The following is an 18,501-nucleotide window of genomic DNA, read 5'->3' as shown; positions in this document are numbered from 1 at the left end:
TTAACCGTCCAGGGGTCCTTTACCTTTACCTTTTTCTTAGACCTACTTTTGTTGCAATAATGCAATAACATTGGGGAAGCATTGCAGAACCACAAATACATTCACCATCAATGCACACTTAGTGGGTCAATGACATGTTGCAGAATACAGCTGTCAAAAAACAAGGGGGCAGGGGGAGTCTGGAAGGGCACATGCACTGTACCACAATCCAGCACTCTTATCAACGCTGTGGTCACATTCAAGACTGTGTCTCCCTCACTCAGGATCCCATATCACACATTGAGACATGCCTTAATCCAGAAATCTATCTAATGCATTTATTATTGGTCATCTTTCCTGCCTATAACTTGGCTATATTAATTTATATTTGTGTAGGCCGGGGGGGGGGGGGGGGAGTCCACCTCTCTCTGTGTGTTCCATGACATAGCAGCAACGTTGCAATTCCAACTGGGACAAATATGCCAAAAGAATAAATAACTCACCTAATTTGTATTTGTGGGATCGAAGTGATACTACCCCTACTGTGGAGCCTGGAAGGGAATGCTCTCTGTCCATATGGCACTATATCTGAAACTCTGTGAATAGAAATGTGTGTATAGACAGGCTGCCCCCTAACATCTGATCGCGCCAAATGCTAACTGTGATGGCATGTAGCTGACATACACTATCCATATAGCATATTTTTTGACAGGCAGAAGCAGGTGCTGCTGAGCAACTTTCAAACTATATAGCTAGACCTATCAGTCTGGGAGACATCTTTTTTTAAAAAAAAGCTTTCCAGATCAGCACATGATTTTATTCCTTAAAACCTGTGTTGTGGAATTTTCCAATTTGGAGAAAGGCTGAATGAAAAGTTTAGATCGTTGTCTTGCATTATTTAAAAAGAAAAGAAGGAACACTTTTGATGTTCTTCAAAAAAAAAGTAGAGACCTGAGGGAAGCACGTTGCTGCATTGGTAAAAGACACAAAATATAATGCTTTTAAATATGCTTGCTCTAATCGGCAATCTGCATGCCAAACTGCATGCTATGCTAAATATATTTTAGCATTTAATATGCCATAGTTTTAAGCATGTTTTACTCTGTGTTGGATTTAGACTAGATAAGATATAAAAAACCTCTTAGAATACACTGAGGAATGTGTTTTTTTTGGTAGGCCTTTGAGCCTTATAGTCAATGTCCTTCGAAATGAAAGCTCTTTCCCCTTTACTGAACTTAAAATAGCACACCTGAATTGATGCCTCTACAAAGGAATGGATAACTTATCTGTGTAGTTCATTTTATCCCAGCTCATAGATTTATAACTTCTGTTCTTCCTTACAGAATCCTGCTGCTCAGTGTAGCCATAATGTCTCTCTATTCGGTTCACCTGTTGCTGAAGACATCCAAGGAAGGAGGTATGCCATTTATTATCTAGGTGGTGGGCAAGTCATTTGAGAAGACCACATCCCAACAAGGCAGACAAAAAAAATCAAGATTAACTGTTTGGCAGATCAAAGACAGAAATAGCAAAGAACAATGACCCAGATCTCCTCCGGAACAATGACAGTGTTATTGCAAGCCCACATTATGGTGGCCAGCTTTTCTGCCCCACTGCCTGACTTGCCATGGAAGCAGCCAATACCCAATCAGTCAGTGAGGCACTGCCCACCAGTGGGGCCTCTGACTGGCCCATTTGATTTTCACTTTGTGGAGGGCAGTCCCGACCAAGAAAATTCCCAAATGGCCAGCCAAAACTCATGTGCTCTGGCTGCCAGGGATAGTGGCCAAATGTGATGGGCCGCAATTGCTGCCTGCCCAGGAAAGTGGCCATTATGGGCAGAAACCAGAATTAAGCAGTTTTAATTTCCATTGATTTAAGGGGAGAGAGAGAGAGAGAGAGAGAGAGAGAGAGAGAGAGAGAGAGAGAGAGAGAGAGAATCACATACTTAGAAAAAAGATATGGAAATAGCTTTCCAGTGACTGTACCTTGTTACCCATGCATATTTTGCTTCCTTCAGCGGGTTGTGCAAAACCCAATCAATGAAAAGATATTTGAAGTAAAACATTTTATTTCCTGTCGCTCCTAGGTTCACTAATATATGAAAAATTAGGCGAAAAGGCATTTGGATGGCCTGGAAAAATTAGTGCTTTTGTTTCGCTTACGATGCAGAACATTGGAGGTGAGTGGGAAATGTCTTTTTAACGAGAGGGTTTAAAATGACAGTAATTGTCTTATAATAAAGAAATGTTGGGGAGGGGATATATGCTGTTGGTGCCACAGCAGCCCTGAGTTGCTGCACCATAGAAATAAACTCTTAATTATGGTGCCCAATACAGTAATTGCCATACAATGACATTTCTGATACTGAAAACTATTTTTAGAGTCATGTTAACGCCCCATAGAGGGAGGCCACTGTATTGAATTCATAATCTATTTAAAAGCCTAAATACGATATACAATGTAGGACCCTTTCCTCTGTTGTATTTGGCAGCCAAGGTTAAGGTACCCCTGACCATTAGGTCCAGTGCAGACGACTCTGGGGTTGCGGCGCTCACCTCGCTTTACTGGCCAAGGGAGCTGGTATTTGTCCGCAGACAGCTTCCGGGTCATGTGGCCAGCATGACTAAGCCGTTTCTGGTGAACCAGAGCAGCGCACGGAAACGCCGTTTACCTTCCCGCTTGGAGCGGTACCTATTTATCTACTTGCACTTTGACGTGCTTTTGAACTGCTAGGTTGGCAGGAGCTGGGACCGAGCAACGGGAGCTCACCCCGTCGCGGGGATTCGAACCGCCGACCTTCTGATTGGCAAGCCCTAAGCTCTGTGGTTTAGACCACAGCAGCCAGGTTGAATGCTACCTAATTTTCATCCTTTATAGCTTACATCGACCTGGAGAACCTTTTTTTCTCCAAAGGGCTGCATTTCTTCATGGTGAACTTTCCAAATGCCAGTGGCAGTGGAGCCCAGGGCCAAAGTGGGTGTGACACTTGCCTTTGGCCAGGTTCTAACCTCATCGATCCTGTATAATACCTTAAGCACAAGCAGAGCAGTGGAATGAAATGAAATGAAATTACAGGGACCCAAAATAAAATGGGAAGTGCTTTATGTGCTGTGTGTTGCTGGCTTATAATTGTGACGGCGCAAAATGTTTCTGGGAAATCAGAGCCCAGTGGCATAGTGGGGGGGGGGGGGCTGGGGCACGCAGGCACACTTTTTTGAGGGGCGTCAGGCACCCCCACAACAGGATCCCTCATCGGAGCCTGAATCAGTCCAACACCACCAGCCACAGCAGAGAAAGGAGAGTCGCCACAACACTGCTGCTCATTCTCCTCATCTGCTCTGCAGCACAGCAGCTCTACTTCCAAGTCAGGCTTGATCCGAGAGTGCAGCAGGCTCCCTGTCCCCTTGTGGGGGTGCCCCACATGCCTGCCCTTTGGAAGAGCTGAGTTCAGAGTAGTTGTGGATGCTTCAGTGTTAAGAAACAAGCACAATTAGAATGAACTATAGTTCCCTGTTTTTGAGTGCAATGGGAAGGTTCAGTTTATTGCCCAAGCTTGGAAGAGAGGAATGTGACAGCTCATGCAGGCCGTGATTGATTGTTAGGTCTGAACCAAGCCATATGAAAGCATCCTTAATGACAGAGAATAATAACATCAAAATGAGCCGCAACTGTTCTGATCAAAGGGTAAGAAAGCATTTGGGCTTCTGGCTGTCACATATAAGAATGTAAGGGCCATTGAAACAGGCGGGTAATCCCAGCACCACTCTTACAATGATGATGGGAGAGTTCAGAAGCAAGGGAGAATGTTCCAAAGTTTAAAACTCATAATTTTCTGAATGAATGATTTCCCCATGTAAGCTGACAGGAACGGCATTTCTGTTTAACTGAAAATTTAATGATCTGAATGTTTTGGGTACCCTTTTTCAGACCTTGTCATCATACTCTATTCATCCTTTCTCGTTTCAGCAATGTCAAGCTACCTCTTCATTATTAAGTACGAACTTCCAGAAGTACTCAGAGCATTTCTAGGGCTTGAAGAGACTTCTGGGTATGGGCTTGTTTACATTTCTTTAATTCAGCAAAGTCTCCTTATAACCTCAACAGATTTGATTGATACATGGGTATTCTGTCTTCTCATTCTAGGGAATGGTATCTAAACGGGAACTACCTTGTAATATTTGTGAGCATCGGTGTGATTCTTCCACTTTCACTTCTGAAGAATTTAGGTAAAACAATCAACTGCCTTATTAAATACATCTATAATGACTTATTTCTATCCAACATTTGAGTTGATAGTCTAATTTCACTTGTGGTTTAACTGTGCATTCATTGTTGTTGTTGTTTTGTAGGGTATCTTGGTTATACAAGTGGATTTTCACTTACCTGCATGGTATTCTTTGTAAGCGTGGTAAGTAATTATAGGAAATGGTGTAGCAACATATGCAGAACCATGTGTGTATGTGTAATATATGTGTAAATGGCAACAGTGTCCTTATAGAGTATGGACTATGGCTCCAGCCAGGCATGCTGTTAGAGACATATCACATTCAGGGCACAGGTGCAAATTGGTGCAAATTTGTTACACTTGCTGATTGAAATGTATAGATGCAAATTTAGGATTCTGAGCAAATTGAAGATAACTGGGGTCTCACCTGTAAGCAAAGGGCTTTTTTAAAAAAAGAAAAAAGTTTAAAAGGGGAAGAGGCAGGAGATCTGGGATCTCAGAACTAAAAAACCACCCTAAAAACAAGACTAAGTCTACACCATAACTGTTGCAACAGAAGTATGAGCCTGTGGTTTAGGAAGTGTGCTGAGTAGCCCAGAGTGATAAAAACAACACAAGATCACGGTGTGGCCTGGCCGTGTTGTGAAAGAGGAAGAAGCAGAGCAGGGTAACTCAACCATGAGAGACAGAGCTGCAACAGTGGTCTCACCTCAGCAGTGTAGTTAGTTGTAGCTTACTTGGGGTGAGGGTAAGGGTCGAGGTGACAGCAAGCTGAGCGCTGCATAGCACACTGGTGTCAGCACTGGATTGCAGCCAGTGTGCCATACTGCAATGACCTCACCCCTTGTGAATGGCAGTGATGATGATGCTGGAATGCTATCGCTGCAGCTCTGCCTCGCTGGGGAAAGCTCCTGGGATTAACCATGCTGCAAAGCAGACCTGTTAAGACATCCCAGGCAGTAGACCAAATAAGCATAGGAACCATTCAAATCCAAATCAATTTCCTCTTCCATTTACCTGTCCACTTTCATCATCATCATCATCATCATCACCACACACACACACACACACACACACACACACACACACACATCTTTATGATGCACACCCCTTTAGGAAAAAGCAAGGGGGGGAACCCTTTCTTGTGAAACTTTGACAACTGTGTGCTTCAGAATGTTTTCATCTCAATCTCAGTTGAGTTTCTGAGTTGTAAGAAGGATAAGTATTGTAGCCATCTGCTAACCAAAAGGGCACTGTAATATATGCAAAATGCCCATGAACAAGGTGAATAAGCTTTTCTACAGAATTAAGGCTGTCGACCTGCAAGGCCCACCCCCCGTCAAATGAAATCCTTAAAGCTCCTCATATTTTTTGTTGCTGCTGCTGGAAACAAAACAAAAAATCCCCTGGGGATTTTGGTGTACAGAGTGTGGGGACTAGAGTGGCCCTTCAGAATGCTCTATGCTTTTTAGTGTGCAGAGCAGAACTTTGGGACCCAAACTCTGTGGTTTCTTTCCCCAATCCCTCCTGACAATTCTGTTGTGCCATGAATTGATCTCCACTTTAGTGACTGCAGGGAATCAATCACAGACAGCATAAGCAGGAAAACGGAAACATCACCGAATTAGATATAACTTTGTTAGAGATAACTTTGAAAGATATATAACTTTGTAAAGGACGTGGGTTAAACCACAGAGCCTAGGGCTTGCCGATCAGAAGGTTGGCGGTTCGAACCCCCACGACGAGGTGAGCTCCCGTTGCTCGGTCCCAGCTCCTGCTAACCTAGCAGTTCGAAAGTAGCTCAAAGTGCAAGTAGATAAATAGGTACCACTCTGGCGGGAAGGTAAACGGTGTTTCCGTACACTACTCTGGTTCGCCAGAAGTGGCTTAGTCATGCTGGCCACATGACCTGGAAGCTGTACGCCGGCTCCCTCGACCAGTAAAGCAAGCTGAGCGCCACAACCCCAGAGTCGTCCACGACTGGACCTAATGGTCAGGGGTCCCTTTACCTTGTTAGAGAACAACAGCAATGTCCTGTAAAGGCACCCAATGTTTCAACTCATTATTTGCCATGTTCAGTCTCTTGATATATACGTATATTTGTAATCTTACTTTAGGTCATCTACAAGAAATCCCAAATACCATGCCCTCTCCCAGTCTTGGGCAATGGTGCTGGCAATTGGTCCTACAACAGCACCACAGCTCCATTGCATGTCGTGATGCTACCCAACGATTCTGCCAATTCCGAAGTAAACTTTATGTTGGACAGCACCTACAAGCAGTATTCCGGTTTTGAAGAAGCCAAAGATAAGATGCATCAGAGTGGAGTAGAATATGAAGCCCATGGAGAGGAGGATGAGAAGTGTACCCCCAAATATTTTGTGTTTAACTCACGGGTAAGGCTCTCTTACAATTTTGCTGCACACAGAACTGCCTGCCTGCCGTTGCCCCTTGACTGACAGAATTTTATTGCACAGAGTCATTCTGGGAGTTGCAGGTGTCACCAGATTGCCCCAGTCATTATGCCAATCTGAAGCATTTACTGGGCTCCTCTTGAAGACCAAAGACCCACTGGGTGTCTATCTAGATTGAGATTATTTGTCTCCTTTTAATAAATACTGATTGGGACCTGCTGGCTAAGGCTGATGGGATGTCCAGCAACATCTAGAGCAGGCATCCCCAAACTTCAGCCCTCCAGATGTTTTGGACTACAGTTCCCATCTTCCCCGAACACTGGTCCTGTTAGCTAGGGATCATGGGAGTTGTAGGCCAAAACATCTGGAGGGCCGCAGTTTGGGGATGCCTGATCTAGATTGGCTACCCTCAAGTCAGTACATTGGGGATGGCGGTGGCCAGTGGCTATGCCATCTCTTTGCTGCGTTTATGGTTCCCTAAATTTATACACAATACTGTATATCCTTTTGATAAGCCATTGCATAGTGTTCCTTCATTCGGTCTCCCTACTCAGTGCTTCCATCTTGTCTAGACCTTTACCTGGAACAGCTGCAGTATAAAGCCAGTCACTTTGCTCAGTAAAATGACGCAGTGAGATGTGGAAAAAACTAACCAGCAACTGGGATCCTTGTTTTTTGTTTTATAGACTGCCTATACAATACCGATCCTGGCCTTTGCGTTTGTGTGCCACCCTGAAGTGCTACCCATTTACAGCGAACTGAAAAAGTAAGATTGCTTCTCTTCAATATACTCTACTTAAAATAGGCTCATTATTGAAACCTTCCCCCCCTCCTTTTCTAATTTTAGTTCAAAATATATTAATTGATTTCCTACTATTTTCCCCTATTAATTTTCCTCATGTATTTATTGCTTTTGCTATTATCTTTATATTTTTATATCCTTCAGTTCAGGGATGGAGAACCCCTGGCCCACGGGCCAAATCAATCCTGCAAGGGACTCAGTTTCCCTCAGTCATGTCACTAAGACATTTGGTGGTGGTGGTTGGTGTGTGGACTACAACTCCCATCATCCCAACCTTTGGCCATGTTGGCTGGGGCTGATGGGAGATGGAGTCCCACAGTTCCCCACTCCTTCAATAAGAGGAATTGCTATAAAGGGCATTGTGGTATACACAATTACCTGAGCTGGTTAGTCTTTTCAAGAAAGAAATGGCTTCTTCATTCATTATATGTATTTTTAATTTGATTTTAATTTTTTCATTTTCCCACTCAGCCGATCACGAAAACGTATGCAAAGCGTTGCCAACGTCTCCATCACTGGGATGCTCGTTATGTACCTCCTTGCTGCTCTGTTTGGCTACCTGACTTTCTATGGTGAGTCAAAACTCTCTCAGTAATTGAGATGGGCGCCATTGCGCAGGCTGGAGTTCCTGCGCACGCCCTGGAAATCCCAGGGACTGTTTCCTAGGCAGTAAAGGAAGCCTCTGACTCCACCTACTTTTGCCTAATCAGCGAATCACGAGTGGGCATGGCCCACCAGGGAGCGGGGTCAACCTTCCCCTCCAGTATGTAACATAGGCCCATTGCATGCCCTGTAGCTTTAGAGAAGGCAAGGCAACAAAAACAACTGCTAGTATTTAACATGGTTAAGTGTTACCGTATTTTTCGCTCCATAAGACGCACCTGACCAAAAGACGCACCTAATTGTTAGAGGAGGAAAGGGGGAAAGCCCTGGGTTTTTGTGGGGATCAGCTCACAGTTGTGCAGCTTTTTTGCAAAGGGGGAAAGCTCCATTTTTTTGAGCATCAGCTCAAAGTTGTGCAGCTTCTTTTGCAAATGGGGAAAGCCCCATTTTGGGGGGGATCAGCTCACAGTTGTGCAGGTTTTTGTCTTTTTGTTTTTTGCAAAGGGGAAAGCTCCATTTTTTTGAGGATCAGCTCACAGTTGTGCAGCTTACCTTGCAAAGGGGGAAAAAATCCTGTTTTTATGGAGTTCAACTCACAGTTCTGCAGCTTCTTAAGGAAAGGAAAGGAAAGGGAGCCATTTCTACAGTTTCCAGACAGATAATCTAATCAGCCAGTCACATGTCACTGGGGGAACACAACAATGGAGGCCTGGGCAAGGGGGTGGGGCCGGAAAGGGAGCTAGCTTCTCTTATCTCCCTCCTGATCTCTTTGCAATCAGCTGCTGAGCGGGTTCTCTTTCCCTCTTGTTAGCCTTTAGCTCTTTCTTTTTTTAAAAAAAAAAAAGCATGATCTGCTTTTCACCCCTGGGCAATTTGGCTCCAGGGACCATGCATTCGCTCCATAAGACACACAGACATTTTCTCTTACTTTTTAGGAGAAAAAACGTGTGTCTTATGGAGCGAAAAATACAGTGTTTCTGATCTGTGCCTCCCAAAGCTAAATAATTGTCTGGTCTGTTAATTACAACTTCTCAAATTGCAATTGTGTGTGTGTGTGTGTGTGTGTGTGTGTGTGTGTCTATGGCAGTGAGTGGACATGAGATTGCCTGAGAAAGCTGACTTTCTTCATTTCCCTTTTGCAGGCGAAGTGGAAGATGAGCTGCTTCATACCTACACCAAAGTGTACACTTTTGACACCCTGCTTTTGATGGTTCGCCTCGCTGTACTTGTGGCTGTGACCCTGACTGTGCCCATAGTCCTGTTCCCTGTAAGTCAAGAGACTGTTATTAAATAATCTTTGAGCAGCCCATACCAGAGGACCTTTGACAGACTGGATATTGATCCAGGCCCGGCTCTAGGAAGACCCCCGGTGGCGCAGGGCACCATGGCGCCGGCCCGCCAGAAAGGCGCCGCGAGCTGCGCCCGTCGGCTGGCCGGCTGATCCGCCGGTCCACCGCGCAGCTGCGCCCACCCGCCCACCGCACTGGGAAATGGGGCAGGAGGGCGCCAGAGAGATCCGGCGCACCTCAGCAGCAGGGGCGTTTAAGACGGCCCTGTATTGATCTATTACCATATAGCTGCTTGTACATGTTATGGGGGATCTTTTGATCAGACCAGTCATGACCCTGGCTGAGGGTTTTTTTTAGGGGGGGGAAATGAATCTCAAAGTTGTTGACACTATTTTCTGGGAAATTCCAGATGTATGGCAACTCTATTTCTAGTCTGGACTTGTGATTTATCCCTGTTGCCCCATAAACATAACATGTTATGAAAGCAATAACCATCCATCAAAGCCACTAAAATCAAGTGTTAATAATTATTCACAAACAGGGAGAGAGGGAGAGAGAGAGAGAGATACAAAAAAAAAAACCCACTCCAATTACATCAACAAGAAATGCACCCGGTGTTTGTTTTTCCTTTTTACGTGGATTTTACCAGTTTACACTTACCCACATGAACCTCTTTTTGAAAGAGCTTGTAAGAGAATTTGAGGCATCCTCAACTGCTTGATAGTAGCAATTCCTATCTCTTTTTAAGCATTTAAGGGGAAATGGCAAAGGTGCGAGGAAAAGCCCAGGTTTCAGGGCTACTTTTGCCGTAGCTGTTGGTGACTTTGGGCTATGTATTTGCTGCTATTCCTGTTCCCAAAGTAGTAAGCACACATGTGCTTCCTCCAGGGAGGTGACTAAGTATGAAAGCAGAGGGGCATTCAAGTCGGCTTGAATTTTTGACAGATACCCAACAATGTGTGTTAGAGCCTCTCAGCTTGCACACTACAACAGCTATCAGCTCCCCTTGAGTTTCTCAAGTTACAGTTACACAATGTCCTTAAAGGAATATTGCATTGCAATACCGAAGGCTACGTTTTGTCTCATGCTCATAGGGTCCAGATAAGCTATGTAATGTCCCCCTTTCCCACCCCCAAATTCAGAGAGTAATAAAATATTTCCCCATGGATCCAAATAGCATAATGCCTCTGTAAGCCTTACATTGTGAAGGTCATTCTGAAGTGCCAGATTCACTCCAAAACAAGCTCCCAGTTAGTGTGGATAAATGGGAGGTGTAACAAGATGCGGTGTGGGATTTAGTCTCTTCCCTCTTCCAGAACACCATCCCTTTCTCTTCTTTGGTTTCCCTTCTCCACTAGATATTCCATTTTTTGTAACTACAGAGCACATTTGATTCCCACTGGGCCATTTTGCTTTGGGTGTATGTGGGATTCCCCCCCCCTTTTTTTAGAATCCCCCCCAAAAAGTTTCTTAACTTTGAAGTTCCCCTGAGCAGAATACTACCTTCCTCCTGTGCTTGGGTGGTGCATTTTTGGCTATATAAGAGTCAGTGCTTACTCCCAAACATTGTTACTAGAGGGAATGTTTAAGGGCAGTGTTGGATTAAGAGCTCTAGAGGCCCCAAACACTGAAAAGATTGTGGTGCCTTCCCCCATGTCATTCAAAATAAAATAAAAACGAGGCTAAACCATAAAATACGGTTTTGTTTTTTCCAAAATGTCACAAAACTTACATGTATGCTGAAATTGAAATAGCAGCTTATTGCTAGGTTTTCTGATTGCAAAATTCTGGAGAAGTTCATCAACGAAGCGTGTCTGCTTCCCTACACAACTGGGAAAGTGAATTGAGTTTGTCCTGACACATTGTTGTTCTCTGAGGGCCTTTTTTTAGGTGGCATAAATAATATAAAGAGACAGGAAAATGGGGGAAGTATGTGTAGCAGAGGACAAGGGAGTCTAACAAACTTCTGATTTTTCTGATGATGACTACATTTGAAATATCAAATGTAAAATTCTTTTTTAAAAAAACAAACAAACAAACATTTTTGGGTGCTTTCCTAGTAATTGGGTAATCCAGACCCTGATCTGCTAGCCGTTTTTGCTGTCCTGTTGCACTTAGACATTTTTGCTTCTTCAACTATGCAAAGGACTTGGAGTGTAACCCTATCCGCAGTTGCCAAGTGGAGCTGCCTTGACCTTTTACCTAGTTATTATCTCTGCAAGTGCAAAAGCTGTAGGAAAGCTGTTCAGGTTTGGGAAGTTTGCAAGGTCAGGGCAAACAAAACTGATATATCTCTGTCATTTATAGATTGAATGATCAAGTGTACAAGTACTTACATTGCACTTTTTTTTTCACTGAAAGCAAAGGCGTCTGCTTTTTTAGAACCTACAATAATTTTGAGAATGAGGGGAAAAAATCCCCCATGTACTTAGCCATTACTGAGCTGAGAGCTTCGAAGGGCTTTTGCATGTTGTATTTCTTTTTTACTAAAAAAAAAGGAAGGGAGGGAGGGTGTGCTATTTTCTTCTAGTAGCAGAAATATCTTTTCCTCAAAGTATTTATCTCCCATTTACATACTTTTTATCAATATTTTGAATTCTGCTGCAAAGTACACACATTAGTCGTAAAACTATTAGCATTGTTGGTTTGTTTTATTTATGAAAAAAGATTTATATACTGCTGTATCATTATAAATACCACAGTGGTTTACCACAATATAAAAAGATAAAGCCAAACAATAAAATCGTGAAAAGTTAAAAACAAGTTAAAAGCAAAAAGAAATTAAAAACAGACATCGATAGACCATTGTGGGAGATGTACTCTTAACTGCCTGTGTAAGCCCGGTGGAATAGAAACACTTTCAACACTAAAGGGGAATGCTTATAAAGATGAAGAGAAAGACGGGGTGCTTTTTTCCCCCTTTTTTCTTTTGCTGCAGAATTACCCGGCGTCAATTCTAAATTTAAGATGATAAAATATGCTGGTTAACATTTTCTTTTCTTTCTTTTCTTTTAACAGATTCGTACTTCGGTTACTGCACTCTTGTTTCCCGGAAGGCCCTTCAGTTGGATAAGACACTTTTTGATTGCTGCAGCAGTCCTCGCCTTCAATAACGTCTTGGTTATTTTTGTCCCTAGCATTAGAGACATCTTTGGATTCATAGGTATGCTTTGGAATAAAGTCCTTACTTATCTTACTATGCCTCCGGGGAAAACAAATCACGTTTGTCTAAACACTTGTACTGTAGAATTCAGCGCAGTAGGAACAAAGATGGCCATTGGGCAGAGTGTGGCAGCTACCTCAGGCCACACCGATCCTGGGTTTGGGGAAGGGCAATGCCGACAACCTCTAGGCTGTTCCTTCTCAGTGCCTAGGCCATCCCCCTCGGTTGAAAGACAGAGCTGTGTGTGCCATGTGGCCTTCTTTACAACCCCATAACTAACACACACATACAAATCAGGCTCTTGCCAACCAATAAAATGCTCCTTTGTGGAGGGTGGACACCATGCTCTGAAATCAGTTACCAAGTCTGATATGACAGATTTCAGGAAACCAGCCTGTAAGAGAGAGGGCTTGCAGAGAGCAGCCCACTCTGCTTACTTCTACCAGCTGGGAGAGCAGCAGCGAGAGCAGCAAGTCTGGGAGGGAAAACCAGGAACAGGAAGTGGTAAAGAAGGGTCCAGGGCTCTGCAGAGTCCTGGAGGCTCAGCTCCAGGCTGGGAGCAGGTAAGCAGGGGCTAGAAAGGAGGGGGTAGGTAGAACGGCACCTCAGGAGCCTGGTTTGGGACAACGGAGGACCCGTAGAGCAAGGAGGAGGGGCGTTTGGATGCCCAGTCTTAAAAGGGGGATCAGAGCCCGCGAGACACCATTGCGGGCTTCTGCCCCATGCAGAGCAGACATGATTTGAGACATCTCACCACTGTATATAGCATGCATAATAAAACTCTGAAAAATCCAGAGGATGTTTGGAGTGCTTACTCGGGAGTAGCCAACACCCGTCTATGACACAGCCCTTTCAAACAAGACCTTTCGCTTCACGCATGCCTTTTATAACTGCACTCTTGGTAGGTAGCCGTGTTGGTCTGACGTAGTTTAAAAAAAATCCTTCCAGTAGCACCTTAAGTTTTTCGGAGGGGCTCACTTTACATCTCAGGGTTTGGAATTTATCTATGGAAGTCCAAAAGATTACCCAAGTAGAATAAGGCAGTCAAATGTTACCAAAATCGATTATTACAATAAACTTCAAGAATTCAGGGTTATGACCTGCTTTTGTCAATCTGTTGTTCAACATTAGCACCTTAAGTTGGTCTCTAAGGTGCTACTGGAATGAATTTTTATTTTATTTTATTTTTAAGACTAACGTTTGCCTTCCGATACACACTTACCTGGAGGTGAGTCATATTGAACTTATGTTGCCTACCGTGTTTCTCCGAAAATAAGCCATGCCCCGAAAACAAGCCATAGTGATAGGCAGTTTAACCTTATAGTTTAAACTGTACCATACTTAATAAGACATCCCCTGAACATAAGCCACTGTGTGTTTTTTTGAGGAAAAATAAATACAAGGCGGTGTCTTATTTTTGGAGAAACACGGCACATCTTAGTAGGCAGGCATAGGATCGAACTATTAGATGTCGTTTAAGGCTGCAGTTTTGTACACACTTACCTGTGAGTAGTTCCCAGTAAACTCAGGCCCCATCTGCACTATACATTTAAAGCAGTCATTGTTTCTGGTCGGCATCTAAAGATATGTAATGAAGGCGCCAGGTGAGCTTCCCTGAAGAGATTTGTTCTTGTGTTGCCATCCACTGGGCCTCTCATAGAGGTGGCCCATGAAGAAGGACCTCAGATGATGGTCACAGGGTCTGGGTCAGTTCATATGGAGAAAGGTAGTCCTCTAAGGCTGCTGTCTCTTACCATTTGTGTCTTCTGCTTCAGGTGCCTCTGCTGCCACAATGCTGATCTTTATTCTTCCTGCTGCTTTTTATCTCCGGATTGTCAAGAAAGAACCTTTCAGGTCCCCTCAGAAGATCGGGGTAAGTAGACTGGAAGCAATCAGCACTGCAGTTCAGTATTGCCAAATCATAAACCCTTCCCCCCAGTAATATGGGATTTTCTTTTCTTTTTCCTTCTCAATTGCAGGCTCTGGTTTTCCTGACTGTCGGTGTCATCTTTATGATTGGAAGCATGACACTAATTCTCCTGGACTGGATTTACAACTCTCCAGGTTCCAATCAGCATTAATCTGGAAGAAGAATAGAAAATATTTGTTTTTTCTTTCGTGTTGGAAATGGTTGAATGCTATCATCCAAAACAAGAGGGGAAAAGACTTTTGACACATAGAAGGGGACATTGCTTCTAGTCAATAACTGCAAAATTCCAAAGACTTTTACTAGTAATGCCACTAGGAGGATCCTATGGAATATTCAAGTGCCCTTTAATAAGGGATTGTTATTTATGCGATAAAGCCTGTGCCAAACTCTTCTGGACCAGGATAGAATAAAAATGTGTATATAGTCCTTGAAACAGACTGTTACTGCTATTGTTGTTTTGATAACCACAGTTTCTAGAATACGGAGACAACGTAGTAGCTCAGACGTTACCCTAGTGCCTTGTAAAATTGTCTGTGGGTATGGTTTATTACAGAATATGTTGCACTCTAATTCTAGATAGAGGCTGGAATATTTGGGAGTTGTTCAAAAGCTAAGACCATCAACAGCTCAAAACTGAGTGTGTGTATATATGTATGTATAGTGTGTATGCATGTACATAGACACAGAAGGGAAGAGAAAATAAAAACAACAATTGTGTTGAATGGCTGTTCATAAAGTTAACAAGTACGGTCAAGTTGTGAGCGCCAACCCTTTGTAAGTATTTTACTTATCAAGCAATACATTATATGGACAGGTGATCACAGAAGTGCTCAGTGTTGAAGGTGCACAAGCATGGTCAATTCTTGGCCATCATAACTTTCAGCAATCTCCTATTCCTGTTACAAAAACTGGCTGCCGTTGCTTTTGATGCGGCGTAACTGTCTCATCTCTCTCAGCAAGTTGCAGTTACTGTCAATTACAATCAACAACAACTAGCCACACCAATAAGATTGTGTCTCGCCCTAGGGGGCCTTCAAAGCTTCTCCCATTGGCAGTGATGCCGCCATTATATGAAGTCTCTGTGCTCTTGTCAGGTATTCCTGGTGGCCACTGAAGGATGAGTGGAACCCTTAACAGGATGGCAACAATCTCATAGCAAGCACATCTTTGTCATTGTAGCACACTTACTTGTTAGAGGGAAGATGGTTCTGGTAGGATCCCTGTGGTGAGCAAAAGATTATGCCTATGCCAGCCGGAAACCTGATCCTGCAATTATAATTCTGTTTTGAAGACCTTCTAAGAGAAGCTGGATCTCTGTTTGCCGTTTGTCTGGGAGGCATGAACAGAAGAGGACTACCACGCTCAGGTCCTGTTTGTGGCTTCCCGGAGGCATCTAGTTGGCCTCTGTATAAACAGAATACTAGACTAGGTGGGTCTTTGGTCTGATCTACCAGAGCTCCTCTGACGTTCTTAAGTCTTCCACTGTAACTCAGATGAGTGTAAGGCGATCTCAAGAAACGTGAAAAGCACACTTACCAGTATTGTTAAATGCATTTTTGTTTGATAAATGGTCAGTGCAGGAAACAGTGATCATTGCTATATATGTACTATATAAATATTTATGTATATAATCTTATTCGCTATTGAATGTTGCTGTACGATACAATATTTTGATTTTTATATATCTTATTTGTGTAGTTGTTTTCATAGTCACGACCTTTATACCATTTTGAAAGCAGGGGGAGGGAGGGGTTGTTGTTTTTTCCGGAGGGGCTCACTTTACATCTCAGTGTTTGGAATTTATCTATGGAAGTCCAAAAGATTACCCAAGTAGAGTAAGGCAGTCAAATGTTACCAAAATGGATTATTACAATAAACTTCAAGAATTCAGGGTTATGACCTGCTTTTGTCGATCTGTTGTTCAACATTTTATTTTTAGAACAGACAGAGCACGCTTGCAATTGAGGATCCAACACTACTTGCTGGGAATGGGATTTGTTTCCCAGGTATACAGTGTTGCAAATTGTGGCATTGCACTAAAGAGAAACATAAAAGCCCCAGTTTGAACTGCTTTGCTAGTGCAAAAGTGCACATTATTAGGTGTATTTGGGTGGTAGACAATGAAGTTTTACTCAGAGTAGACCCACTGAAATCAATGAACATGGCTAAGTTAGGTTCATTTAATTTCAATGGGTCTCCATTCAATGGGCAAAACTTAGTTGAATACTGTCATTGGTATGGCTGAGAAACCAACAGACGCTGTGGACTTCCCTCTCCAAGAGCAGCTTGGCAGGTCAAAGCCTTCCTGGTGCGGCAGTGGGAAGCTCTATCAGAATTGCTTTTCTATGAATGCTGCTCTGTGGGTAGTAGAGCTGGAAATGGAACATGGTGGAGTGGATGAAAGAGTCCCAACCCCTTCCCATCCCCAAAAGAGAAAAGAAAAAAAAACCCCAAACCTACACCAGTCAATGGAGGGAGAGACACAAAATATAAGTGCCCTTAAATACTACTTCCTGTGAATCACAAGTGGGGAGGAGTGCCATCCCTCTGCTTGCCGGCTTTCTACATTACAGTGGTACCTTGGTTTAAGTATACAATTGGTTCCAGAAGTCTGTACTTAACCTGAAGCGTACTTAACCTGAAGCGAACTTTCCCATTGAAAGCAATGGAAAGTGGATTAATCCATTCCAGACAGGTCCGCGGAGTACTTAAACTGAAAGTACTCAAACCAAGGCGTACTTAAACCGAGGTATGACTGTATGGGCATACTTTTTAGTTTTCCTAAATTCAAGACATATGCTGGGACTACAACTGCCATAAACCTTCTCCATTGGCTATGGTGCCTGTGGCTGATGGGAGCTGAGAGTCCAACAAGATCTGCAGGAGAACCATGTTGGCTTCTCCTGGTTCAAGTCTTTGGAAACTTCCAATTATTATTGAGAGTCACGGGGACTGTTCACAGTAAAGTTTCCACTGGATCATATGACTTTAGCTTTTGAATCAAAGAGCGCAACTCTTTTTTCCATGCCCTGTTTCATCATTCCCATAGATTTCCACTCCTTTTTTCACAACCGTAGTTCATTACTTGCAGTCAAACATCAGCCTCGCCATCTTGCAGTTAGCCATAGAATAATTCTCAGTTGGCATTTCACAGAAATGGATTATAGTCCAATATGTGCCTGCGCATACAATATACCCACTAGGGTCCTACACAGCTTGATACAAACCAGTTCAGTGAGTCAATAATTACATGGTGATGAAATATTGTGGAAACTTGTGAGACGCACTGTAGAAATAAGTTTTGAAATGTATGCAGATATTGGCCTTTTAAAACCATCCTGTCCACTCATTCTCTTGGCTGACCACATCAGACAAGTGCTGACAGGAAAAGGCAGACAGAGAGGAGTTTTATTCTGGCAGGCACACTGTTCCCTTCACCCCAGAGACATATTTAACCCTGAATTTGAACACACAGAAATACTTTTTGTGGGGGACAGTGTGTGGATGGGATTGATTTTGGGACTAAGTGTGGGCTAAGGTGGCATAAGAGCAATTTAAAAACATGGTGTGGGTGTGTGCCATTAATAAATGAAACCTTTGTTATATTAACTATGTAGTCAATGGCCTTTCCACAAACGGATGAAATAGGCAAGAAAACGCAACAGAAATTAGGCAGCAGCATGCACAAATTTCCCCAGGCGGTATATCCCAAAATGTACATTTGGAATGTAATGTATTATTTCTCCTAATTGTGAAGGGCATCCAGGTCAATATTGCATGGGACAAAATTATACCTGTGTATATGTCATGCTGGCCACATGACCTGGAAGCTGTACGCCTGATCCCTCGGCCAATAACGCGAGATGAGCGCCGCAACCCCAGAGTCGGTCACGACTGGACCTAATGGTCAGGGGCCCCTTTACCCTTTACCTATATTTCACTTTGCAAATAATATGGTGTAGATGTTCTTGAAAGTCAGAACTGAGATCAGCTAAATTTACATGTCTGCAGCCATTTCACATGTTCATCTCACACAGCTAACAGGGTATTGTGAAATGTCTTCCATGTATGAAAATCCTACTATATTCAGCAG

General features: G+C 43.3%; 1 protein-coding gene across 5 annotated transcripts in view; it reads left to right on the top strand.

Annotated features, from left to right (window-relative positions):
- Window positions 1-16,805, top strand: part of SLC38A4 (solute carrier family 38 member 4) — a 40,771-nt gene extending 23,966 nt beyond the window's left edge. For all 5 annotated transcript variants that reach the window (XM_035128293.2, XM_060279627.1, XM_035128292.2 and 2 more), the window contains exons 5-16: window positions 1,323-1,396; window positions 2,069-2,161; window positions 3,949-4,030; window positions 4,126-4,208; window positions 4,332-4,390; window positions 6,325-6,603; window positions 7,308-7,387; window positions 7,895-7,995; window positions 9,169-9,293; window positions 12,334-12,478; window positions 14,254-14,351; window positions 14,458-16,805. In XM_035128293.2, the coding sequence (XP_034984184.2) occupies window positions 1,323-1,396; window positions 2,069-2,161; window positions 3,949-4,030; window positions 4,126-4,208; window positions 4,332-4,390; window positions 6,325-6,603; window positions 7,308-7,387; window positions 7,895-7,995; window positions 9,169-9,293; window positions 12,334-12,478; window positions 14,254-14,351; window positions 14,458-14,559 (1,321 nt within the window). In that variant the 3' untranslated portion in view covers window positions 14,560-16,805. The remainder of the gene's footprint in view (window positions 1-1,322; window positions 1,397-2,068; window positions 2,162-3,948; window positions 4,031-4,125; window positions 4,209-4,331; window positions 4,391-6,324; window positions 6,604-7,307; window positions 7,388-7,894; window positions 7,996-9,168; window positions 9,294-12,333; window positions 12,479-14,253; window positions 14,352-14,457) is intronic.
- The last annotated feature ends 1,696 nt before the right edge of the window (window positions 16,806-18,501 follow it).

Source organism: Zootoca vivipara, chromosome 10 (genome assembly GCF_963506605.1).
Source record: "Zootoca vivipara chromosome 10, rZooViv1.1, whole genome shotgun sequence".
Classification (NCBI taxonomy): Eukaryota; Metazoa; Chordata; class Lepidosauria; order Squamata; family Lacertidae; genus Zootoca; species Zootoca vivipara.
Note: the sequence above shows the minus strand (reverse complement) of the source record. Positions and strands in the feature narration are given on the sequence as shown.